This window comes from Mesocricetus auratus, unplaced genomic scaffold, assembly GCF_017639785.1.
Source record: "Mesocricetus auratus isolate SY011 unplaced genomic scaffold, BCM_Maur_2.0 Super-Scaffold_100007, whole genome shotgun sequence".
Lineage (NCBI taxonomy): Eukaryota > Metazoa > Chordata > Mammalia > Rodentia > Cricetidae > Mesocricetus > Mesocricetus auratus.
Genome location: NW_024429191.1, coordinates 1,773,715 through 1,799,395, shown reverse-complemented (window position 1 = coordinate 1,799,395; position 25,681 = coordinate 1,773,715). Strand labels below are relative to the sequence as shown.

At 48.0% G+C, this 25,681-nt stretch overlaps 1 protein-coding gene across 1 annotated transcript in view; it reads right to left on the bottom strand.

Annotated features, from left to right (window-relative positions):
- Tekt5 (tektin 5) overlaps positions 1 to 24,799 on the bottom strand; it is a 38,026-nt gene extending 13,227 nt beyond the window's left edge. The window contains exons 1-5 of the mRNA XM_005084560.4: positions 24,191 to 24,799; positions 15,067 to 15,150; positions 13,662 to 13,732; positions 10,429 to 10,572; positions 5,453 to 5,675 (exon numbers count right to left, since the gene is read on the bottom strand). Of these exons, the coding sequence (XP_005084617.1) occupies positions 5,453 to 5,675; positions 10,429 to 10,572; positions 13,662 to 13,732; positions 15,067 to 15,150; positions 24,191 to 24,757 (1,089 nt within the window). The 5' untranslated portion in view covers positions 24,758 to 24,799. The remainder of the gene's footprint in view (positions 1 to 5,452; positions 5,676 to 10,428; positions 10,573 to 13,661; positions 13,733 to 15,066; positions 15,151 to 24,190) is intronic.
- Between the last annotated feature and the right edge of the window lie 882 nt (positions 24,800 to 25,681).

Below are 25,681 nucleotides of genomic sequence, written 5' to 3'. Positions count from 1 at the left end.
GACTCTAAGGTTTGAAACACAAAGGAGGATGAGCTCAGAAGTACACAGAGGAGGTGAGAGACCACAGCAATAACCCTGGCAAAACAGGGCGTGGTGCTTTCTGCCAGGGTAGGGATAGAGGACTGTGTTTGCCTGAGTGAGATGGAGTTTGGTAGCTGAAGGCATGCAGGGTGGGAGTTCCCTGAAACCCCAGGAAACTCCTGGAACCATCTGGAAGTTAGAGCTACTACACTAAGATGGGGAAGGGTCTCAGTGGAGCGAGCAAGAGGGTGAACGTCCTGGAGATGGGTCTGAAGCCTGTTAAGTAGAAGAGGTCTCTTGGAAATCTAAGGGCATGACTCAGCATGTGAAGTGCTTGCCCACTAGCATGAGGACCTGGGTCTGGACTCCCCAGCATCCAAGCAAAAAGATAGGAATGATTGTAACCCCAATGCTGGGGAAACAGAGACCCCAGGGCTTGCTAGATAATCAGTCCAACTGAATAGAGGAGCTCTGGGTTTGATGGGATGTCCTGTTTCAAAAGAGAAGGTGGAGAGTGATCGAGGAAGATACCTGATGATGACCTCCAGCTTACACATGCACATATATGTGTCTATCTACACACACATGCATGCACACAAAGCACACACACATACATGCCACACACATTACACATACACACACCACACAGACACTCACACACATGCATGCACACACACCACACACACACACCACACACACACCACACACACATACCACATTATATACACACACACCACACAGACACTCACACACATGCATGCACACAAAACACATACACACATGCATACCACACACACATATACATACCACACAAACACATGCACACACATATCACACCACACACATTACACACCCCCACACACTCACACACATGCACACACACTCATACCACATTGAGCAGGCACACACAGACACTTACAAAAAAGACATCCAAATGCAGGTATGGGCATGCAGCTGGGTGTGGGACTTTGCAAAGCAAGGTCTGGCTGGAGAAGGTGTGACTCAGCAGCTAGAACTGTAAAGGGCTATGGAAAATAATCACCTTAGGGAGAGGGGAGAACGATGTAAATCTAGTGCTTGTATTGGAATCCTCAAAACTAAAGGAAATAGGAAAGAGTCACACACGCCTGTCGGTGGTGCATGCCCCGAATCCTAGCATTTGGGAATCTGAAGCAGGAAGATCATAGTTTAAGGCTAGCCTGGGCTACATAGGAAGTTCTAGGCAGCCAAGGCTATACAGTGTATCTCAAAGATATCTTTGAGATACACTGTATAGCCTTTCTTTTCCTGGCCATCACATGGCTCATCTTAGTGATGGTCACAGCCATCAGTCTGTGTCTCCTCTGAGTCCCCACAGCATTGTCTGCAGGGAGGGTGGCTTAACAGCCAGCAGAGAAACAACCTGATCTCTGATGGCTTGATGGAAACTGGGCTGCTGATGTCTGGAGGCTGGGCTGCTGGCATTGCCTGGCTCACCTTGGTGCCCGCCTCCGATGCCACACCTCTGACCACAGCGAGGGGGAAGCGATGCATGGATCCAAAGGCTGCAGCATGCAGCAGAACCCCACAGGGGCATTTCACATCTCTGCACGAGTTAGGCTAGGTCTACATGACAGGGTGGCCTGGCCTGGTCCCTCAAGGAAGGGAGAGATGAAGGTGAAGGGAGGGAAGAAGACAGCTGCTTTGCCCAGGTCAGCACACCTTGCTCTCACCGTTCCCAGCCAAGAGCAGTGGCGGCGGGGGCAGTACAAACACTTGCTCAAGATGCAGATTCCCAGACTCCTCCACTGGTGCATCCAGAACCACACACAGGGAGTGCCGTGTGCAAGTCTCTGTGGCTCAGTCTACCTCTCTCACCACATTTGCTCCTCCACCTTTGCCTTAGTGTGTACCAGTCATAGCAGGGTTAGCTTAATCGTTCTCCAAGTCCATTCGTTTCATTCTACATGTCATTGCTGTTAGGCTTTTGTTCGGGGTCTTTATTATCTTTTTAATCACATTTATTTGTGTGTGTGGTATAGATGCATGTGCCACAGCCTGCTCGTGCGGAGACGGGAAGGCGGCATCTGAGATCAGTTCTGTGTTCCGCTATGTGGGTCCTGGAGACGGAACTCAGGTCAGCAGGCTAGATGGTCTTTATCTCCTTAGCCCGAGTGTTTTGTTTCTGTGGGATTCATTGTTTTGAAAAAGGGTCTCACTCTGTATCCCAAGCCAGGCTTGAACTCACAGCGATCCACCTGCCTCAGGCTGCCATGCACTGGGGTTACAGGTGTGAGTCTCCACACCCAGCTCAAGTCGCTTTAGAAAGGAAAACACCTTTATTTCAAGCTGAAACTTTCTTTCTTTTTTTTTTTTTTTTTGGTTTTTCAAGACAGGGTTTCTCTGTGACTTTGGAGGCTCTCCTGGAACTAGCTCTTGTAGACCAGGCCGGCCTCGAACTCACAGAGATCCGCCTGCCTCTGCCTCCCGAGTGCTGGGATTAAAGCCCGGCGTAAGCTGAAACTTTCTATCGCTATCCTCGGTATGAACCAAACAGCATCGCTGTTTGTATGAACATTAACAATGCATAAAATGAGACAAAGGCTGTGTGCTGCTGGAACTCTAGCTGGGTACCGCGCCTGCCTGAGCCTTGAGAGGGCTGCTAAAGGTGGAAAGAGACACGTTCTTACTGTTCAGCTCACTGATAATAACAGTCCCTTGGCAGAACACATCAATGCCATGCCAGGATCTGCCCCACACACCTTTAGAATAAGCACTTTTTATTTCTGTTGTGAAGACAGTCTCATTAGCCCTTTTGACTCCACTTCTTGCATGCTGAGATCACTCAGGCACCACACAACGGAACATGCCTTCGTGCCTGGTTTCAAGCAGGCTCTTTCTATAGCAGAGTCCCTGCCCCCCAAACATCCTCCTCACAGCACATCTATGGATCTGTTCCCCTTACCCTGAACTGAGTTTTGCCCTAACACACTCAAGTGGACAACTGGATGTTGAAGAGGGAGCTGTTTACACATAGGATCCCAGGGCCTTGGCTGAGAGACAACTCAGACCACCTAGGCAGTGTCCTACCCAGCTCTGGGGCCAGCGACTGTTTCCACCCAGATGGCCTCTAGTGCCTCTCCTAGCATTAGCCCAGAAGATGGCCTAAAGCTTCAATGTCCTCCTATAAGGACCAGCCCCAGGGCAGGTCACAGGTTTGGGGCATCAAGATGGCTTAGTAAGTGAAAGCATTGCCACAAAAACCTGGTAACCTGATTTCAATCCACAGGTCTCACCATGGAAGGAGAAAAGCTTCACAGGTGAACATGCACATGCATGAACACACACACTTGCACACACATACATGCATACATGCATATATATATGCATGTATGTATGTATGTGCACATACACACACACACGGAGGAAGAGGAGAGCAGGATAATAAATAAAATGAATTTTCTAAAAAGAAAATTGTCTAAGCCTATAAGGGGTTTGTACCCAAGCACTCAGGCTCCAAGTCCACAATCACAAATATCATAGGGAGATGAAAGCGATGAATGACCATCTCTATTGCATCTTGCTTCTAAGGACCCGAGCGCTAGCCTGTTCTTCCTCCAGCGTCATCCTGTGCATCTTCTGGAATTCTTTCTTCTTTGCCCATCATGGCCTGTTTGTGTGTGCTTGAATGTGCAGGCAGGCACAGAGACCAGAGGAGGAAACGGGGCGTCCTGCTCTGTCACTGTCCGCCTCATTCCCCTGACAGTCTCTCACTGAACTCAGCACTGGGATGACATCCAGAAAGCCCCACAGATCCTCCTGTCTCTGCCCCCTCAGCATGGGGTTGCAGCAGGGAGGGATTTGAATGACGCGGGATGTTCAGGGTAGATTTTGATGATAAGTGATATCTGAGGCAAGAGTTAAAGGACATTTTAAGAGGTTGGCCAAGAGAATACCTGAAGAGGAATACTCCATGCAGAGGAGAGAAAATGCAAAGGTCCTGAGGCAGGTGTGTCTGGGGAACACTGGGGACATGGGAGGGGCTGCAGTTGGCAACAGCAGGGAATGAGGCCAGAGAGATGATGGGAGCCAGAGTGTGGCAGGCCTGTGTGCTAACATCCAGATTTTCTTAAGTGACACAGGGAGCCAATGCAGTGTCAGAGCAGTGGGGGGGCCTAGATCATTCCCAAGTGAGTACAAAACCCGACACCAGTGGCTTCCTTTTTGCAACCTTCTGTTGAATTCAGCCACATATAGAGGCCAGAGGTGGATGTCAGGTATTGTCCCCAATCACTCCACACCTCAACTTTTGAGGCTAGCTCAGAGCTAAGCAATTGGCCACACTTGGTTGACTAGTGAACCCGGATGCCCTGCTTCTGCTTTCCTAGTGTTGGGGTCGCAGGCACGCACTGCCGAGTCTGTCTTTCCATGTGGTCCTGGAGACTAACACAGCTCACTTACACAGCAAATGCTTTGCCAACTGAGCCGTCCTCCTAGCTCCTCAATCTGTTTTTGCTGTAAACACCCCTATCTGTCTCTTGTATCCATGGGGGGCCCCACTTCTGACTCATTCCCTGCTGCTTCCCTCATTACCACGTGCAATTATTTTTCTACAAACTCATTTTGTCTGCACACCTGGGCCAAATGCATTCAGACGTGGGTGGATGTAAATTGCTCCAGTAACTCCTACCAAGCTCTGTCTGTAGCCCACTACACCACCAGCAAAGAAGTACACAGCAAAAGGGTCGCTGTGCAAACAAATTCAGGGCTCATCCCTCTGGATTCCCCACACCCTGCAACAAGACTGACACCATTAAGTCACTCTGTGTAAATTCCATGCCCACCACTGCTCCCCAAATGGACTGTAAGCCACCTGCAGATAGCAGCATGTTTGGAAGTGCTCCCCATTTCATTCCTAGTGCCCAGTGTGAACTGTAGCATCCAGGGTGCAGCCTGCATCCGTGTTGCCCATGGGGAAACCAAGTCCATGCAGGAAGGACACCCCAGAGGGGTGAACTGATGTGTTGTGCTCCAATTAGAGTGCTGTCTTGGAAGAAGAGGAGGTAGTGGACATAATAGTGCAAACCTTTAACTCAGAAAGCACCCCACCCTTCTACAGGGGGATGCCATACTACAGAAAGCCCTTGAAAGCCGAAAGTTGTCTTTTCAAAGGTGCTGCTGTGGCAGACAGGATGGGCTGGGACCCTCAGGGACAATGCTGTTGCAGTCAAACTTGGCTACATGGTATTCAGACAGAGAAGGAAGAGTACAGTAGGCACAGCAGTATCCTGAGTGCCATGCCAACAGCCAGGCCAAACTCCAGTTCCATTAGCAATGACTAAAGATGCTACAACCACGTGGGGGGGGAGTTCACAGGCTGCAGCCCACAAGAGAGATGGGACCGTTTCTGCACCTTGGGTGGGCAGTGCACCTGGATGCAGAACTTGTTTACCTTAGCCAGCTGGGTCTGCAGCTTGTTCTTCACGTCTGTCTCCTCGGAGATGCGAGCGTTGAAGGCCAGGTTGGTGTTAGTGAATTGCCTCCACATCTGGTCCGACAGGGTCTCGAACAGGTGCTCTGCCTCCTCTCGAAGTCGGATGGAGTTGGCCCGCATGTTTTGAGAGTGTCTGATGTTGTCATTGCTGAACTTGGCCCAAGTTTCAGGGACAGTGACTCTGCAGAAGTCCAAAGGCAAGCTGAAGTCAGGTGGGGAGCTGAGGAGCTGTGGCAGGGTTTGGAGCTCTCTGCATCCAGGGCATCCTCCGTCCTGGTGTGTGGTTCTCTCATGTTCCCAGGCACTGAGGGTAAACCCGACCTTCACTCCTGCCCTTCCAGGAGCTCCCACACACAGCCTTAATGACCACAAATGTCCCTGAGACCAGAGGAGCATGTCTATTCCCTGTTGAACTACCCCAATCCATCCCTCATTTTACAAGGCACTAAATGAAGCCAGGAGGGGCTCCGACATTTTCAATAAGTGGGTAGAGCAGGCAGTGGTTTACCCTCCCGCCTCCACCAAAGACATAGCCAATCCAAGAAGCAGGCTTTAGGGTCCAGACCTACTCAAATGCCCCCAACTCAATGACAAGCATCTGGTATGCCACGAACTAACCATTCACTCCACACATGTGGGGTTTAGTTGGTGTTTTGTTGTTGTTGTTGTTCTTGTTTTGTTTATTTGTGTTGCTTTCTGTTTTTTGTCTCCCAGTGCTAGGACAGAGCCCAGAGTGTCACACATGCGAGGCAAGTATTCTGCTACTGAGCCACACCTCTGTCCTAAGCATTGTGTTTTCAAAGTCCACCATAGGCCAAGCCTTTTCTAGGCACCAGCAATGGAGCTGTGAGTAAGAATGGAAGCATCCAAGTCCCTGTATCAACTCCTATCCAGAGGATGAAAAGGACAGTAAGCAAAGAGGATGCTCACACACTCAGCTCCTATCCAGAGGATGAAAAGGACAGTAAGCAAAGAGGATGCTCACACACTCAGCTCCTATCCAGAGGATGAAAAGGACAGTAAGCAAAGTGGATGCTCACACACTCAGCTCCTATCCAGAGGATGAAAAGGACAGTAAGCAAAGGGGATGCTCACACACTCAGCTGTGTGCCTGGGAGGAGGTTAGAAGCAGGTGATGGTGAGATAGTCAGGTCTGCATTTCCGGATTCAACTAGATATGGAAACTTCCGAGATAAACAAGTCATCAGCTTTATTTTATTTATTAACACTTTTTAATTACATTACATTTATTTATTTATATTTATTTCTTTAGTGTGAACATGTGCGTGTAGAGTCAGGGCACAGTCTGCAGAAACTGATTCTCTCCTTCCAAAGTGTGGGTCCCGGAGATCAAACTCGGGGTCATCAGTCTTGCTGGCATGTGTCTCACCCCAAGCCACCTCAGTGTCCCAAATTCATAAATTTTAAGTGACTCACTATAACATATTGTTGTGATTGTTCTATTTTACTAGTTATTGTTAATATTTGCTTGTGCCTCATTTATAAGTCAATTCTTATTGTAAGTATGTACAAATGTATCAAGAAACAGCTTCTAGTCAGGTGTGGTAGTGCACAACTTTAATTCCAGTACTACTGAGGTAGAGTCAAGTGGATCTCCGTGAGTTCGGAGGCCAGCCTGGTTTACAGAGTGAGCTCCAGGACAACCAGGTCTACACAGAGAAACTCTGTCTCAAAATGCCCTGAAATCCTAGGAGACTGAGGAGGGGGAATTGTTGTCTCAAAAAGACCAAAACCAAAGACCAAACAAGAGCCTACTATACATAGCACCTAGTCTCCCTAAGTTTCCACTCATGAGGAGGGGTGTGTGAGAAAATAACCCTTAATAACCCGTGAATCTTCAAGGGCTAGACTGCGAGATCCTGTCTCCACAAACCAACCAAACAGCAAAACTCCCCTATACTAAGACAATGCATTCCTGCCAAATGAAACTTAATCACTGTCACCACCAGCAAATGCCGTGCCATGCCCCTGCCTTCCCCTGGAGCAGACAACTGAGCAATTCCCAGACAAAACAACGGCATTGTTCCTCCCTCCCTGGGGGAAGTCACCAAAAGTGGCTTGTCTCCTCATAGCTGGTGTGCCTCAGAAGCAGAGATATACTACCCTGGAGCCCATGTCCTCTAAAGGCAGAAGGGAGGGCAGGCTTCAATACAGAGGCAGGAAATCATCATTGGCACAACATCTAGACTTCATGTCCAACGTGGACTGAAAGCTCAATTTTGTCAGCTGTCGTGCGAGTTTAGGTCAACTGTTTCATCTCTCTGATCATTTGTTTCATAAAATGGGGATAATTATAGTGCCTATGCCCAGGGTGAAATCGCTATCACACAACCAGACATGCGGCAAGCACTTGCCAAGTGATTATTATTCACAAGATGTAGCATGTCAAGCCCTCGACACAAAGTCTAACATAGCAAATGTCACCATCACCACCATCTATCACCAGTAGCACTGTGACTAGTTATCACCACCATCATTGTCATTATCGTAGCCACCCATCATCTGTTAACCCAAGCTGCTGAGAGCGGCTCTGAACAGACACTACAAACCAGTCAGTCACTCAACGTCCTCTCTTCACTCTGTCTCAAACCTGGAAAACAGAGTCCTGAGTTTGCACAGCTGGGAAGCAACTACTGGTCACAGAGAACAACTCTGAGAGTCCAGAGGGATGAAGGTAAAGCAGCCTCTCCCAGCAGTGAGCAGCTTGGCAGCCAGGTTTAGGGGGAGGCATTGTACAGGTGGAGGGACCCCCTTGGTCTCCCTGTGCAGACAGGCAACTGTTGCTACAGGTGCAGATCTAAATCCCTGCCTCTCTGTTCCAAGGCCTCAACCGTGCTACCTAGGAAGTAGCACAACCAGAAATCCCAAAAAGGCACCTTATCATTTGGCAAAATCCAGAAGATGGTGCTCAGCTTGGTCCACAGAGCCTATCCAGGGGCTTCTTCCCTTCCTCTCTCTATTCTCTCTTCCTTCCCTCCCTTTCTTTCTCTTTCATTCCCAAAATACTTTAGTATCTACAATAATGCCCAATATAATTCTATCTGCTAGAGATGAAAAATAGTGTGGGGTAGAACCAAGATAGACCCCACCCTCTTGCTGGTACCCAGAGCATCTCTCCCCTACCCTCTCCTCCTCAGACCCCAGACTGTGGATAAGGAAAGCATATTTTATTCTATCTGGCCCTCCATGATAGGGTGGTATGCCCTCCAGAGTGCCATGAATACAATAGGCACCTGTGCTACTCATAACTGCCAGGGTGAAAATCAGTGTCAGCTGTTACCATTAAAAACTGGGTTCTGTGTTCCCCACATCATGTGTCCACATTTTCTTCCTCACAAACATTCAGGGGAGGAGACACTATTTTCCCCCATGGCATTGATACAGAAATGTGTCCCAAAGGGTTTAACCTGCCTTAACTTACCCACAGTGTGCACATGGAGGCTGGAACACAGCAAGCACGGCCAGTCTAACCACAGAATTGACACATGTGTGAATGAGAGAGAGAGAGAGAGAGAGACAGAGAGACAGAGACACAGAGACACAGAGACACAGAGAGACACAGAGAGAGAGTGCGTGCGTGCGTATGTGCGTGTGCGCCCATGTGCTAGTGCTGAGAACTAAGTTGGGCTTCATACCTGCTAGGTAAGTTCTGAGACTTATTTACAGCCCTCCAAAACCTACTCTCTCCCAAAAATCCCAGTGCTGGTGGACACTACTGTGCTGGGAGCTGTTCAGCCTAGTATCAGGCCAATATATCATTGCTTTTCTAATGGGTCTCTAGGTGAGGTGAAAGCCGACAGAGACAGTCTCACTCAGCAAGGACCAGAGGACTTTGGGGCAGCACAGAATATTGTTGGGACCGTGTGACCTGCACACTCTGTTTTCTCTTGTAATATTGATGATCCTCTTGGTGGTTTTATTGTCATTTTGTCAATTATGCATGGGACAGATGTGATCATTCCTGGAAACCCCATTTTTCTCTAATATTCTCCCCTAAATTCTTTGGGAGCTGATGCTTCTCAGGTTTCTTGTCTGGGGATTCCAGCTGTCACTTCAGACCTTGGAAGCTCTTCTAGTTCAGTGTTGAGATGATCAGATCACTCCTATTTCTGTAAATATGTTTTGAACGAGATTATTGTTCTTGATCCCCTTTAGTTTTGTAAAGAAAGGATGTACCTGGTTCAGTATTTGGTCAAGTTAGGAAAATGATAAGTGTTGTTTTGAGTAAAGATGAGTTGATGTAAAAGTTGAGAAAAAACATACTTGACACATTTGTTTGTGCTGGAGGTTAACATTGGAAGATGGGAAAAACGTGTTTGTTAATATGGAAAAACTTGCTTGTTTTTGATGTATAAATAAAGACAGCTGGAGCTATTCTGGGCCAGCTACTTGTGTGAAATTCATCTGGTGATGCCCCTTCCCTGTCTCAGGACCCGAACACAGGCTGTGGCTGGTCTGTAGCACTACTGAATGGAATTCCTGCTCCTATTGGTGACAGCCATTGTGTTTTATGCTTTGGTCTAACTGCCAGTGAAAGTATTCCCAGCATGCCCTAGCACTGTGGCAGTGGCCCTGGGACTCCCAGCTAAGCCAATGATTTGGATCTTGAGAAGGGTGGAAAAAGGATGGAGAGATGGCAATGTGGACTTGTGCCCAGTGTCTTTCTCACAAGGCCACACGGCCATGGCTGCAGCACCAAAGCTGCAGGGACACAGACCAGTAGCTAGCGCCCACTCCCTGCCTCCCTCTTACTGCCAGAACCTTCCCCTGTAGCCTCTGCTTGACTCTTGCTCTTGCAACGGAGGATCCCATGCAAACGCCACTTGACTGGCACACAACACCCTTTATACCCCTTGCCCTTGACTCCCATTGGACCTGGCCAAAGACAAGGAGAGAGAGAGCTGGGCACTTACGTTCCGTCAAACTTCTCCATGCCGTGGAAGAAGCTGATGCAGTCAGATGTGTTCCTTAGATTAAAGCACCTCTCGTCAATACTCTCGGCCGAGCTCTTGTCCTCGATGTCCCGCTCGAGGGCATGCTGAGCATCTCGGTTATCACTGTAGGGAGAAGCAATGTGTGGTCACCCAGTATCCTCCACCCATGGCCATATCACACACCAGGTGGAGACAAAGTCCAGGCTGCAAGTCCAGACCTCGGACTCCCAGGACAGTGCTCTGTACACACCCAAAGGCTGCTCAGCTCTATTTCCACTTGGTGTCAACACCTCACACCTGGTGTCATTAGGGATCGCTCTAGGACAAACACACCTGTTGTCTGTAAAACAGAGATGTGCCAGGCCAACAAGTTGGCTCAGGAGGTAGAGGAGCTTGCCACTCAAGCATGAGTTTGACCTTGAAGTCACAATGGAAGTAGAGAACCGCTTCCTGAAAGTTGTCCTCTGATGTCTAAGTGACATGCAAGTGTATGCATGCTCACACACACACACACATACACACACACACTACAAATTGGAAAGAAATAGGATGGGCCAAGCACTTACTATAAAAGGCCAGCAGTCGTTACCTCAGGCTCTGAGTGACACGGCATCTCAGTTGCACCCACTGACCAGTCACAAAGAATCTAGAGCTTTCTGGCATGGCTTTCTTTTGGCAGTAAAAAACACCCACCCAAGAATGTGAGTTCAGGTCCCAGCACCCGCATGGTAACTCACAGTGACCCGTAGCTCCAGTTCCATGGGATCTGATGCCTTCTTCTGCCCGCTGCAGACACCAGGCACACACCCGGTGCACGTATGTACACTCAGATAAACACTCATATACACAAAATAAAAATAAGTCTTAAAAATCCCTGTATTTATAAGAACAGATGGCGGGGCAGATGTAGAAGATATCAAACCATCTTTAGACAAAGTCTGGATGGAGTCACTTCCCTCACAAACACGTGACTGTGAAACAGAAGGCAGTTCTGAACACAAGGGTTAAAGAGCAGAGAAAGCTACTCACCGCCTTCAAGTAGCTCAAATTTATATAGCTAGATACAGCAAAACGAAACATGATGAACATGGTAAGGGGGCTTTAAAAGGACAGGAGGTAATACGGTGGAGGGAATCATTAGAGCAGGTAGAGATAATAGACTTGGAGGCCTTCTGTGTCTGAGCTAGGTGCTCTCCTCATATCAAGTAGGAATAGTTATTACAAAGTCACAGAGGTGATTTACAATTTCAAGCTAACACAAAATCAGAAAAGGTAGAAATAACCAGGTTTGGGGGGACCAAGGACCAGCTCAGAGTCAGGGTTTGGGTAGAGCAAGGGTGTGGGTGGAGGGGAGGCTGGGTGGAGTCAGAGACAGGATCAGGTGACGAGGACAAGGGGTGGGACAGGGACGTGAGCCTGGACTGCTGGAATCCGAGCTAAGACAATTGGCCAAGGCCACAGTTTCCAGGGTCCAAGCTGCTGGCAACCACCTTCACAATCCTCATCAGATACCAAGTACCCGCTCCTTTATTTACTATCTTTCATCTTTTCAAATGACATCTAAAATAAGAATGAATGCATTCTCAAAGGGGAATTCAGACTCTGGTCTTTAAAAAGTCTTGGCTATTAATAGAAGGTTGTTTCAGAGCTAAATATACCAAATAGGCACTAATTGCTACCTCTGAGCCTGAACCTCTCTCCCTGTGTTCTCTGTTGGGAGAAGGTACAGGCAGGGTCAGAACACATGTCTTGGTAAGGCAACGACTTCACTTAAGGCTTCATCCAGAGACCAGCTACGATGAAGTGCTCCCCTTTAGCCTCTCCGCTCTCCTCCATCCCTTTCTTCCCCCTCCCCGTGTCTCTCTCTCTCAATCATTGCCTCTTCTGGTTTCTCCATCTAGAACCTTATGTGTCTCCTCTCTCCTGGGTTCCCTCCTCTCCTTCCCCCTCCCCTTCTCTTCTCTCCCCCTCCCCTGTAGATATGGTTGCTGTTGGGGCACGTGGTCCTCTAATGACTTAAGGAAGAGAATGGAAGTTCCCAATAGTGGGTGCTCAGCATCAAAGATACACAGGAAATCCTGTCAGTCAGGACACCGCACCAGGACCCACCCTGGCATTCTGCATTGAGCCAGGATAACCAAGTAGGGCTCTATCTTAGCTGATAAACGGGGTGTAACAAAAGCCAGAAGGTCAGAGTGTCAGGGTCAGCGGAACCTCAGGGTGTAGCCGGCGCCACTGCCTGTTGCTGATGAGGTCGGAGGAGGAGGGGGAGGCCTCTGTTTTCCATTTTTGGCATACCCTCACCCTGCTGTCAAGCCCACCAGTAAGGGCCCAAGCTTGCTTCCTCCCCAGCCAAGGGGAACCTTTCATATCCTTTTGGGGTGCCCATGCCCTGGAAGCAAATCTCAGTTCTGGCCCAGAAAACCACAAGCCCTCACCTGTGGCCGCCTGAGCAGGTCTGGTCAGCCGTAGAGCCTCCCAGCAAGCTAGGTCTGAGCATTCCCACATTACAGGCCACCCTGCGAGCCATATTAAAAAAGGCAGCCCCAGCTGTGCCCTCTGTGACAAGAGCCAGCAAAGAAGAAAAACCAGCAGAACGGCGTGCCCCGGGACAAGGAAGGGTAATCGCCAAGCTCCAGCGCCGTGGGGAGAAGCTGTCTCATGGGAGCCAAGGGGCCCAGGGGCTTAGCTAGAGGCCCCAAGCCAGGCAGAGCACAGATCTCCCTTTAATTACCTGAGGAGCCCCTGGCTTGGCATGAAACCTGTTTACATCATCATGATTTAAGAACAAAAGCTGGTGCCTTTTGAAGACTCCCTGCTCAAGTGTCCACCCTTCTGGAGATGTCCCAGTCCCTTGCCTTATTGCCTAATGTCACCACGTGCTGCTCTTCCCAAGTTCAGACCTGGCCTGGGAAAGCCATAGCCTAAGCTGGGTGTTGGGAGGCTGATGCTTTCTGTCAGGGCCAGCAACAGCAGAGGACAAGCTATCTCTGGAGAGCGGAGGAGCATCCCTGATGGACCAGTCCATTGACAGGAGCATTGACAAATCAAGACACACACCCCCACCCTTACCACCCCACAGAGCTGGTGTTAAACACCTAACAGCACACCATGAAACCCAAGAGCTACTCAGGGACAAATGGATCCATCTGGCTGTCTTCCAGAAACCTGGGGAACCCACAAGCAATCCCAAAGGGGAAAGGCTTCCTTACCGAATCTGGAAATCAATTCGTTTGGCTAGTTTTCTCATCTGATCTTGGCAACATTTTAGTAAATCCACTTCCTAAAATGAAAAAAAAAAAAAACAGTCAGAAAGAGCTGGCATGGTTGGAAATTCACGGGTCAGAGCCCTCATGCAGGACACCTATGTCAGGAAATACCAGAGTGGGGATCCTTGAACCACTGAAGCTAAGAGTAGATGCCAGAGGTTTTGAATTCAAGATCCTCCTGCCTCAGCCTCCCAAGAGCTGAGGTTGTAAGCATGAGCCACCATGCCTAGGTTTCCTTTTTATTTTTCCTTCTCTTCTGCTTTCCTCTCTTCCCACCTGCCTTCATCTCTTTCCCCCTCCCCCTTCCCCTTCCTTGCCCCTTCTTCCCCATCTCTTTCTTCATTCCCTGTCCTTCTTTCCTTTCTCCCCCTCCATTCCCCCTATCCTCCCTCTTCTCTCTCTTTCTTCCACTCCCCTTTCTCATGAGCTAGGTAGGCAATTCTACCATTGAGCTATCTCATGCCCTGTTCTTATTTTGAAACAAGAGCTCACTGATTTGCCCAGACTAGCCTTGAACCCATTTTATAGCCCATACAGGTATTGGTTTAGTGATCCCCAGCCTCAGCCCCCCTGAGTAGCTGGTACTACAGGCATGTGACACTGTACCTGGCTTCTTTTCTTTTCATGTACTTAAAAATTAAAATAAAATTTAGTGCCCAACTATGTGTAGTGTGCTCACAGATTATTTTATCATTAAGTTAAACGGTTCACCACAAGTGGTACACACATACAGTGTATAGTATGTGCTGAATAAACACAATCTTTAGGATCAGGAGTAGGGTTTGCCTAGCATACATGAAGCTTTCAGTTGGATTCCAGTACTGTATAAACTGGATGTGATGGCGCATGTCTATAATCCCTACACTCAGAAGGTAGAAGCAGGAGGATCAGGGTTCAAGGTCATCCTCAGCTACTTAGTGAATTTCAGGATAGCCTGGGATACATGAGATCCTGCATAAATGAGCAAAATTAAATATGCATGGGCCTTTACTCTTATCATCATGGTGCCTGCCATTCATATGGCCATTTTGAAAATAATAAGACTGAGATTAAATAATCCCATTCTATTTCTACTTCTTCCCATTCCTAAGTGAGGACATCAGTGTCCCACTAGCGTTCTCTGAGCCCTAACCTCATGGGCATCACACATGATTTTTGCTCCAGACAGGCCTCTCAGAGCCTTCTGATCAGCCAGCTGCCCCCCAGCTGTCTCCCCACCCTCTCCCAGCTGTGCCCCACCCTCTCCCAGCTGTGCCCCCACCCTCTCCCAGATGTCCCCCCACCCTCTCCCAGATGTCCCCCTACCCTCTCCCAGATGTCCCCCACCCACTCCCAGCTGGCACCTTACCCGGATAAGGTTTTTCTCCACACTGTCATGGACCAGGTCAATTCCAATCCTTTTCTCCCGATTGTACAGACATTCCAGGGCCACCTATTGGAACAAAGGAAAAGTGTCCTGTGGAGGCCTGAGTAGAACCTAAGTGTAGGTGAGTTAGAACCTATGCCTCATCTGCTCTGTTCTATGAGGTACCTGGCTGTGCATGGGGCCTCCTCACTGTTCTTGTGTGCCAGGGCCACTGCAAGTCCATGTGTTCAAATCAGGACAAGGATATGTCCCTGGAAGCAGTATAATTGGGAGGGAACTTCTGATAGTTCACCTTGAACTCACCTTAATAGGGTTAAGGAACACCTAAAAATTAGGTGTGGTATCATAGATAGACAGATGACAGGAAGATAATAGATAGATGATAGATAGTAGGTAGATGATAGATGGTTGATGGTAGATAGATAGATAGACAATAGATACAGGACATCACCTCTGGATGTGCCCATGAAAGTAATTCCAGAGGTGATTAGCTCAGGAGGACATGGACCTCATCAGGTCAGATGTGAGATCTAGGGGGAGGAGGTAGGTCACCAAGAGTGTCTTAGTTAGGGTTTCTATTGCTACAAAGAGACATGATGACCACAGCAACTCTTATAAAGGAATACACTTAATTGAAATGGCAGCTTACAGTTTCAAAGGTTTAGTCCACTATCATCATGGCAGGGAGCATGGTGGCTGGGAGTATGGTGGCATGCAGGCAGACATAGTGCTGGAGAGGTAGCTGAGAGTTCTACACTTTTCACAAGCAACAGGAAGTGAACTCAGACACTGGGCAGTATCTTGAACATATATGAGACCATAAAGTCCACCTCCACAATGACACACTTCCTCCAACAAGGCCAGGGCTACTCCAACAAGGCCACACCTCCTAATAGTGACCCTCCTTTTGGGGGGCATTTTCTTTCAAACCACCACATCCCACCCCCTGACCTCCAATAGTCTGTAGCCACATCATAATGCAAAAATGCATTCAGTCCAACTTCATAAGTCCCCATAGTCTGTAACAGTCCCAACCTTATTTAAAAGTCTAAAGTTCAAAGTCTCTACTGAGATTCACACAATCTCTTAACTATAACTTGTAAAATCAAAATCAAAACACAGATCACATACCTTCAACATAGAATGGCACAGGATATACATTACTATTCCAAAACATAGGGAAGGGATCATAGAGAGGAAACACTGGAACAAAGCAAGACCAAAAACCAGCTGGGCAAACTCTAAACCCTGCATCTCCATGTCTGATGTCAAAGTGCTCTTCAGATCTCAAACTCCATTCAGCTTTGTTGGCTGCAACACTTCTTTGTGTTGGGCTGGTTCCACTTCCTCTCCTCAGCACCTCTGGCATTTCCAGCATCTTGGGGTCTCCAAGGCAATTCAGGCTTTACCTTCACAGCTTCATGCAATGGCTTCTCTAGGCCTTCATTTGGGCATACCTCTGACACATGCTGGCCTCCGAGGCTTTTCTTAGTTGTGGAAATAAATCCCACAATCTCTTTCTTCTATCTTTAAAGCCAGAATCACATGGCCGAAGTTCCCAAGTTCTGCTGCTTGCTGGGACTGGAACGTGGTCCCCTCATTGAATGACATCTCCACCAGCTTTCTGTTTTTGATGGTTTCCTTTACTGCCCAAGCTTGGCTGTCCTGAAATTTGATCTGTAGACCAGGCTGGTCTCAAACTCAAGAGATCTGCCAGCCTCTGCCTTCCCAGTGCTGGGATTAAAGGTGTGCACCACCACACATAGCTCTAAACTTCTCTTTAATTTCTTTTCACAAGTTGGAAACTTAGCTGGGTGGGATCTTGCCCTGAGGTTACCACTCCCTTTATTCCATATCGTAATCTGTTTATCTCCCTGAATACAGGCCTTAGCTCCATTCCACTTTCTGATGCTTTTCTCCTCAAATTTTACGTTTTCTTGCTTCTTTTCATTATAAATATATATTAGAGTGACAGTAATAATCACATGACAATCTATACTAGGCCATGTGACCAGCTGCTCATCCTACTGCCACCATGCCCTCCCCACCATGATGGACTACACCCTCAAACTCTGAGCCAAAACAAACCCTTCCCTCAGCTGCTCTTGCAAGGAATTGTGTCACAGCTTGAGAATATAATTTGTCAATGGGCCCTGTGTTGGCTTGAATGAGAACGCCCCCCATACCCACAGGCTCACATATGTGCTTGCTCGCCGTTGGTGAACTATTTAGGAAAGATTAGGAATTGTGGCCTTGTTGGAGAGTCAGTAGGGGTGGGTTTCAAAAGCCCACACCAGGCTGACACTCTCAGATGCTGTCTGTGGATCAGGATGTAAAACTCTCAGCTACTACTTTTGCAACATGCCTGTCTGCTTCCCACCATGAAGATCATGGACTACCCCCATAAATCTGTAAGCAAGCTCCCAATTAAATTCTTTGTTTCATAAGAGTTGCTTTGGTCATGGTGTCTCTACAGAACAGTGGAACAGTAACTAAGACAGTCCCTGCAACTACCTGTGTTCATCTTTCTTTGGTGCTGTTCAAGTAAAAGGCAAGCTACAGTCCTTACTTGGTCTCACTTGGTCTTACTTGGCCCTGTGAGACCAAGACAGTATTGCCACAGTCCTTGACATTCTTTCCAACTACCTTGGGGATCTGAGCGCAAGAGAAGGTAGGAGGATGAACTGTTTGCTTATGGATGTTCTTATGGGACTGAGGAACAATGGTGATCAGCCACCAGCCTGCCTGTGATATAATAAAGGCCAACAGGCACAAGAAGAGAAGAGAGGGTTCCAGAAGCAAAGGCACCAAAGAGCACAGAAAGGAGGGGGATATAGCCTTGCTGCCCAGGAGCTTGGAGGTCCTTGTCTGAGCTCTGTTCGATTGAGGTACTGGAGTAGAGTACAGTGACTACACTGACAGTCCTTCCACAACACAGTCTGCACTCCATAGAGCAAAGATAACACTCACAAAGAAATCCGAGATGGTTCAGTGGGTAAAGGCACTTACTGTCAAGGCTAATGACTAGATTTAATCTCCAAGAACCATGTGGTAAAAGAGGCAACCCTTGTAAGCTTTGACCTCCACATGTATATCATGGTGCACATTCATGAATACAGAGAGAGAGAGAGAGAGAGAGAGAGAGAGAGAGAGAGAGAGAGAGAGAGAGAGAGAGGAGAGAGAGATTTTGATAAGGGATGCAATGAAAGTAAGGTGACCTTGGTGGGTGGGGAGTACCCAGTGTGTGGAAGGGAGGAAAAGGCAGGTAGTGACACGAAAGATGAAAAGGATGGATGAATAGGAATGATGAAGAGGCTACTGAAGGTGCAAAGGCCCTGAGGTCAGAGGAACAAGAAAATTGGGTTGGAATGGAGAGAGGAAGGCCAGATGTTAATACAAGTTTTGGAGGAAGGGGATTCAGTAGTTAAGATGTTAAAATGGGTCTGGGGATATAGTTCCATTGGTATAATGCTTGCTTCACAGTTCCCAAGTACAGCATAAACCCAGTATGGTGGTGAATGTCTATAATCTCAGTGCTTGAGAGGTGAAGACAGGAAAATCAAGTGTTCAAGGTCATCCTAGGCTACATAGTGATTTTGAGGTTAGCCTAGGCTACATGAAATAGCACCTGTGGTAGTTAGAATAGGGATGTGTTTGAATACTTGGCCCACAGGAAGTGGCACAATTAGGAGATATGGCCTTGTTGGAGGAAGTGTGTCACAGTGGGGGTGGGCTTTGAGGTCAGATGCTCAAGCCCAGGCTCAGTAACTGATAATTTTTTTCCTGTCTCCTGCAAATCAAGATGTGGAACTCTCAGCTCCTTCTCCAGCACCATGTCTGCCTGTATGCCGCCATGCTTCTTGTCATGATGACAATGGACTAAGCCTCTGAACTGTAAGCCAGCCCAATTAAATGTTTTCCTTTATAAGAGTTGCTGCTGTCATAGTGTCTCTTCACAGCAATAGAAACCCTAAGACAGAAGTTGGTACCAGGGACTGGGGTATTGCTATGAGAGGCCTCACCATGTTTTTGTTTGAAGGGATATGGAGCTTGGGACTTTGGAGTAGAAAGGCAGTGGAATGCTTTAAGCACTGCTTAATGGGCCACATTAGTAGGAGTATGAAAGACTGGTGCTAAGGGTGATTTGAGCTGTGAGGGGCTGGCTCGAGGGGTTTCAGAGGAGAAGAATGTTAGTGTGTAGGCTAGAGACTGTTCTTGTGATACTTTGGTGGAGAATATGACTGCTTTCACCCTTTGTCTAGATGGTCTATCTGAGGCTAAATTGAAGAGCTTCAGATTAATTGCTTTGGCAGAGGAAATCTCAAAAGAGCCTAGTATTGATTCTGTCGTGGTTATTAGGGTTCACTCTTATGCATATCTACAACGAAAAGGAGAAAACCGAGCAAGTAAAAAATAACAAAAAGATGTGCCAGTTGAGGAGAAAAGTGGAATGGAGCTAAACCCTGAGTTCAAGGAGATAAGCAGATTAAGAAAAATCTTTATGTTAAATGGAATAAAGGGAGTGGTGACCTTAGGGCAAGATCCCACCCAGCAAAGCTTCCAACTTGTGAAAAGGAATTAAAGAAAAGTTTAGGTCCAGGCATGTCATACACAACTTTAATCCCTATACCCAGAAGACAGAGATATGAAGATCTCTGAGTTCAAGGCCAGCCTGGTCTACAGAGTGAGTTCCAGGATGGCCAAGCTTAGGCAGTGATGGCAAACAGAAAGCTGGTGAAGATGTACTTGAACAAGGGGGCCATGTTCCAGCCCCAGCAAGGAGCAGAACTTGGGGGTTACAGAATATTCCTCTTCATCTAAGGGAAGCTGCTGAGGCCAAGCATGTGTCAGTGGTGTTCTTGCATGGACCCCTAAAGAAGTCATTGCATGAAGCTGCAAAGGTGAAGCATGGATTGCCTTGGGGAACCCCAAAATATCGGAGATGCCAGAGCCGCGGGATGCCTGCTGAGGAGGGCTGCTAACAGCAAGGGTAACCAGCCCAAGAGAGAGAAGTGTGCTGCAGTCAACAACACTGAAAGGAGTTGGAGATCTGAAGAGGATTTTGACATCAGACATAGATATGCAGAGTTTACAATTTACCCAGCTGGTTTTTTGGACTTTCTTGCTGTGCTCCCTTTCCTCCTATTTGGAACAGTAATATATATCCTGTGCCATTGTATGTTGAAAGTATGTGATTTGATTTTCAATTTTAATTTCATAAGGGATTACAGTTAAGAGATTGCCATGAGTCTCAGAAGAGACATTGAACTGTGGACTTTTCAGCAGGGTTGAAACTGTTATAGACTGTGGGTGGGGACTTTTGAAGTTGGACTGAATACATTTTTGCATTATGATGTGACTACAAGCCTTTGGGGGCCAGGGAATGAATGTGGTGGTTTGAATGGGAATGGCCCATATACACTCACACACTATTAGGAGGTGTGGCCTTGTTGGAGAAAGTGTGTCACTGTAGGGGCGAACTTTGAGGTCAGATGCTTAAGCCCAGGCTCAGTGACTGACAGATCTTTTCCTGCAGCCTGCAAATCAAGATGTGGAACTCTCAGTTCCTTCTCCAGCACCATGTCTGCCTGCATGCCGCCATGCTTCTTGTCATGATGATAATGAACTAAGATTCTGAACTGTAAGCCAGCCCAATTAAATGTTTTCCTTTATAAGAGTTTCCATGGTCATGGTGTCTCTTCACAGCAATAGAAATCCTAACTCACTCACTCACTCACTCACTCACTCACTCACTCACTCATTCACTCCTCACTCACTCACTCACTAAGATAACACCCCATAAATTTAAGGAAGCCATCTAGGAGCCAGTGGGAGAAGGGTGCAATCTAGTTTGATATTTAGCTGCTGAGGGTGAGGAGTCTGGGAGGAGATCATTTCTGCTGTTGAGACACAGCCTGGACTGTGGTAGCTCAGGAGACAGGGAGAAGCAGGTAGAATTGGGTGTGCCTGGTTCCTGACTCACCTGTGTGCAGGCAGAGCTGGCTTCCAGACAAGCTGAGAGAATGAGGAGAGGGGAATAAAGAACAGCAGATATCCCTTACCAACTGCAATGGGGGCAGTCAGTGGAACCCTCCCCAAATGGATTTTGGAGTTCCAGAGTGGCATAACCTATGCCATGACCTTTTCTGTTAATGTCCCAACACTGGTGCAGACACAGCTGTCAGGGGCAGCATCCCCCTAAATGCTCCAGTGAGCCCAGGACTACTTCCTACAGTAGGAGGCAGACATAGTTCCTGACCACTACTCTGCTTTCCTATCCAACAGCCACTTAATCCCTTCCAAACTCTCCCAGGGTCTAGAGAAAAACATTACCCAGACTCCTCTGCAGCCAGGAGGCCTCTGTGAGTTCCCGCAAATAGGCTAAAAAGGAAGGCATGGGATTCTGGAAATATGGCTATTCCTTGCTAGTGTGAGACACAGTTGACAGTTTGTCCTTTGTCCTACCCTCCTCGAATGAGAATATCAAATGCCCCCTGCATGCAGGAGCTTGTCACTCAAAATATGATCCCTCCTTTTAGCATTAGGACCAAGAGCCACATGCCGTGGGTGGCAGAGTAGAGAGAGAAGAGCCTTGTCCCTGGCAGAGCATTGGGTCTACATTTGTCTCTGAAGTCCTAATCATGACAGAAACACAAACTGTTGCTCGACCACAGCTACTGAGCATCTATTATACGTAGCCCAAAGTCACCCTGACCTTTGCAGGACTGGTAGTCTCAGAGGCCAAGGAAGGTCAGGAATGTTCACATGAGGATACATATTCACTTATTCAAAAGTGTTCATTGACTCCTACACACACCACCACCACCACCACCACCACCAACAACAACAACAAAAAACAAAACCTGAAAATGGAACTAACATGTGATCCAGCTATACCACACTTAGTATGTATTTGAAGGACTTTAAGTTAGCGCCCCACAGAGCTACCCACATCTCCATGTTTACAACTGCATTATTCACAACAGCTAAGAAATAGAACTAGTCTAGATAAAGAAAACGTGGTATATTTCACAGTGGAATTTTATGCAGCCTACAGAAAAATAAAATTATAGCATTTGTAGGAAGGTGAATGGGACTGGAAATCATGCTAAGTGCAATAAGCGAGACTCAGACAAATAGATATTCTCTGTTATATACTAGATTTGCGTGTGTGTGTGTGTGTGTGTGTGTGTGTGTGTGTGTGATCTGTGTGATCTGTATTTCTACTATGTGCTGAGACTTGGGTAGGAGGCATGAGGGACGTGGTTTATAAGAGGACTGGAATGATGGTTTAGGGTTAGGAAGTGTGTCCTTGTTGGAGGACGTGTGTCACTGGGGTGGGCTTTGAGGTTTCAAAAGTCCACACCAGGTCCAGTGTCACACTCTGCCTACTGCCTACAAATCAGGATGTAAAGCTCTCAGCTACTGTCCCAGGGCTAAGCTTGTCTGCTTCCCACCATGATAATCATAGACTCACCCTCAAACTGTAAGCAAACCCCAAATAACTGCTTCCTTTTATAAGAGTTGCCTTGATCATGGTATTTCTTCACAGCAATAGAATAATAAGTAGCAAAGACAAGAGACCACAGTTCAGTGGTAGCTATACTTGACCAGCACATACGAAACCCTGAGTTCAATCACCAACACACACACACACACACACACACACACACACACACACACACACTCGCATGAGTGCTGAGTACCACACTCAATCTTAGCCTGGGAGTGTGTTCAAAGCATTGGCTAGATAGCAGTCACTGGTACAGATATAGGTTGCTGAGGACACAGACAGACACCTGGGAAAGCAGCAGGTAGGTACCACTTCTGAACACATCAAAGAGAAGGCAGAGGTTCTCTGTCCTGGTAGAGCCTAATCCCAGGAGACACAGAAAACCAAGCAGTAGAGGCTGAGGAGACAAGGTAGTCGTGAGGTTACTGTGCAAGCCAGAGGACACAGCTTCTGATCAGAATTCAGTCAGACATAGTAGCACATGCTACCCAAAGCTGTGCAGGCAAAGATGAAGATCCACAGAGGCCAGCAGGTGAGCCACCCGCTCAAAAAATAAGCCTGGGGGAAGGGAGAGCAATTGAAGAAGGGACCTGATGTCTGACGGAGACCTCTGGTCTCCGAGTGTAGTACACACAACAAAACATTCACATGTACACACATATACACAGCATTAAAGACAGTTATGGTGTCAGTTAGGAGGTGTTATCGTAAATGTGCTAATGACCACAGAATGTGTGCACATGGGGCCCCTAATGTGAAGATTGATGCTGCTTGCCATGTGGCTCTGCCATCAACTGAGAGGCTCTGGCAAGGCATGTGAGACTATTAACTGAAGGGGGACCCTCCCCCAAGGTGGGCAGCACCTGGCAGAAAGCCCACATATGAAGAGGGTTGGGAAGAAAGCACGGCAGCTTTTGCCTATCTGCCTTCATTCCTTGTTGGTAAGCCCATCTATGTCTTTGTAGCTGCTGTTGCTGCTGTCCTTTGCAGGCCTCAGAACTCCGCTTCTTCAGCCTTCCAACATGGACTGGAGGCCTGCAACTCTCCAGGGCCCCTCCAGGCATCCATTGCCAGATCGGGGATGCTAAGATATCTACCCGATTGCACTGGGAAGCTACAGGGCTCTCAGCCCCTTCAGGTGGCCCTTGCTTAAGTCCCCAGCATGAACTGTGTAAGCCAATCCAATAAATTCCTCTGTGTCTATATTCATTCTAATGGTCTGCTCCACTAGGGAACACCCACAGACACCCCTAAGGAGAAGAGAAGTTCATCCATTTGGAAAAGCTCCCATATTTTGCTGCTTCCAGTCTGTGTGCTACAAGCACGCAGTGCCTAGGGAGGCCAGAAGAGGGTGTCTGATCCCCTGGAACTACAGTTATAGGCTCCTGTGAGTTGCTACCATGTGGGTGCTAGGAACTGAACCTACATGTCCTCTGCAAGAATAACCTATGTTCTTACCCCTGAGCCATCTATCTCTCCAGGCTCCAATCATTTTCACCTTAAAAATCAGATCATAAAAGACAATGCAATTCAACTCATCTGCACCTTGACTCAGTGACAACAGAGGCAGCAGTGTCTCTTTCCCCTACTCACCTGCAGGGGACAGTTCACCTCCTGGGCTGCACACTCTAAACGCCTCTTAATGGTGTCCATGCCGCTGTTCTCCGACAGAAGCCTGTCCAGCTCATAGCACAGCTCCGACTTCCAGAAGCCGATGTCGGCCAGCCTCTGGCTCAGGTTCCGAGAGGTCCCTTCCTGCATCTGGCGTGTCAGCTGGTCCTTATCCTGCATGATCCGTAGGGAGTCGCCGGTCAGCCTGCTGGCCCAGAGCCTTGAGGTCTCTGAGCCCCTGATATGCAGGTCATTGGAGCGGTCCCAATCGCGTGGGGTGTAGCGACAGAAGAGCGCGGAGCGGAGCGAGGGCAGGATGGTGGGTGGACGCCGGACACCTTGGCATTCCTCTGGGCATGTCTGGGTGGTGGCGATCTTGTAAAAGATGCTGGGTCTCCATGCATTCAGGTAGCGGTACCCCGGCAGATGATAGGGTTGGTAGCACTCCTGTACCACAGGGCTCTGCCCAGCAGGAGGCAGCACCTGCAAACCACAGTCTTTCTTGGGGACACAGTAACTGGCTGTCTGAGTGGTTCCAAGAAATTCCATCTTTCCCCATCAGCCCCACTCGGGCAAAACTCCGCCCAAAGGGCCAGGGCATCTCAGGAGCCAGGAGCCACGGGGCCTCTGTGACTCAGCGCTGGTGTCATAAAGCGCGGGAGATGGTCTTTGTGCTAAGTCCTCCTTCTCCAGGTGGGTGGAGGCCCTTTGAGCCAAATAAAAAGCAATCAACAAAGAGAATGCATTTAGGGGCTGAAGAGACTGCTAAGCCCTTCCAAAGGGTCCGAGTTCCCAGTACCCATGTCACAACCGCCTGTAATTCTAGCTCAAGGAGATCTGACTCCTCTGCCCTCCATCGGAACCCACGCACACAAACAGATGCACATAATCAAAATGAAAATACAAATAAGGCCTGTTTCCTTCCTTCCTTCCTTCTTTCTCTTCCTTCCTTCTTCTTCTTCTTTTTTTTTTTTTTTTAATACTTTGACAACCCAAAGGCTTGGGGTTGAAAGAAACGGCAAGTATCTGTCATTCTGGAACAACACAGTCTGCTTTTCTAGAGCTGAATCAGCTGAGCCAGCATCAGCTGTCTTTCTTTCCTTGTTCCCAAGATAACATCAAAATGGCCCAATCAAGCCTGCGACCTGGCACTTGAGAGGTCGAGGCAGGAAGGTGAACATAAGACCATTTCAGCTCTATGTGTTTTTGTTTTGAGACAAGGTTCCACGACCCCAGGCTGGCCTCAAACTGGCTATGTGGCCAGTGAACTTGTGATTCTCCTCTGTGGCTGTCCTAAATGTTGAGCTTACAGGCCTATGCTACTGCAGTTTGTGCTGAAGTTTGAGCCCAGGGCTTCCTGCATGCTAGGCAAGCATTCTACCAGCGACATCCCAAGCCCCTGGTTCATGAGTTTAAGGATAGCCTGAGCTATGTGTGACTGATTCAAAGCATCACATATTTTAAAATGGCCCG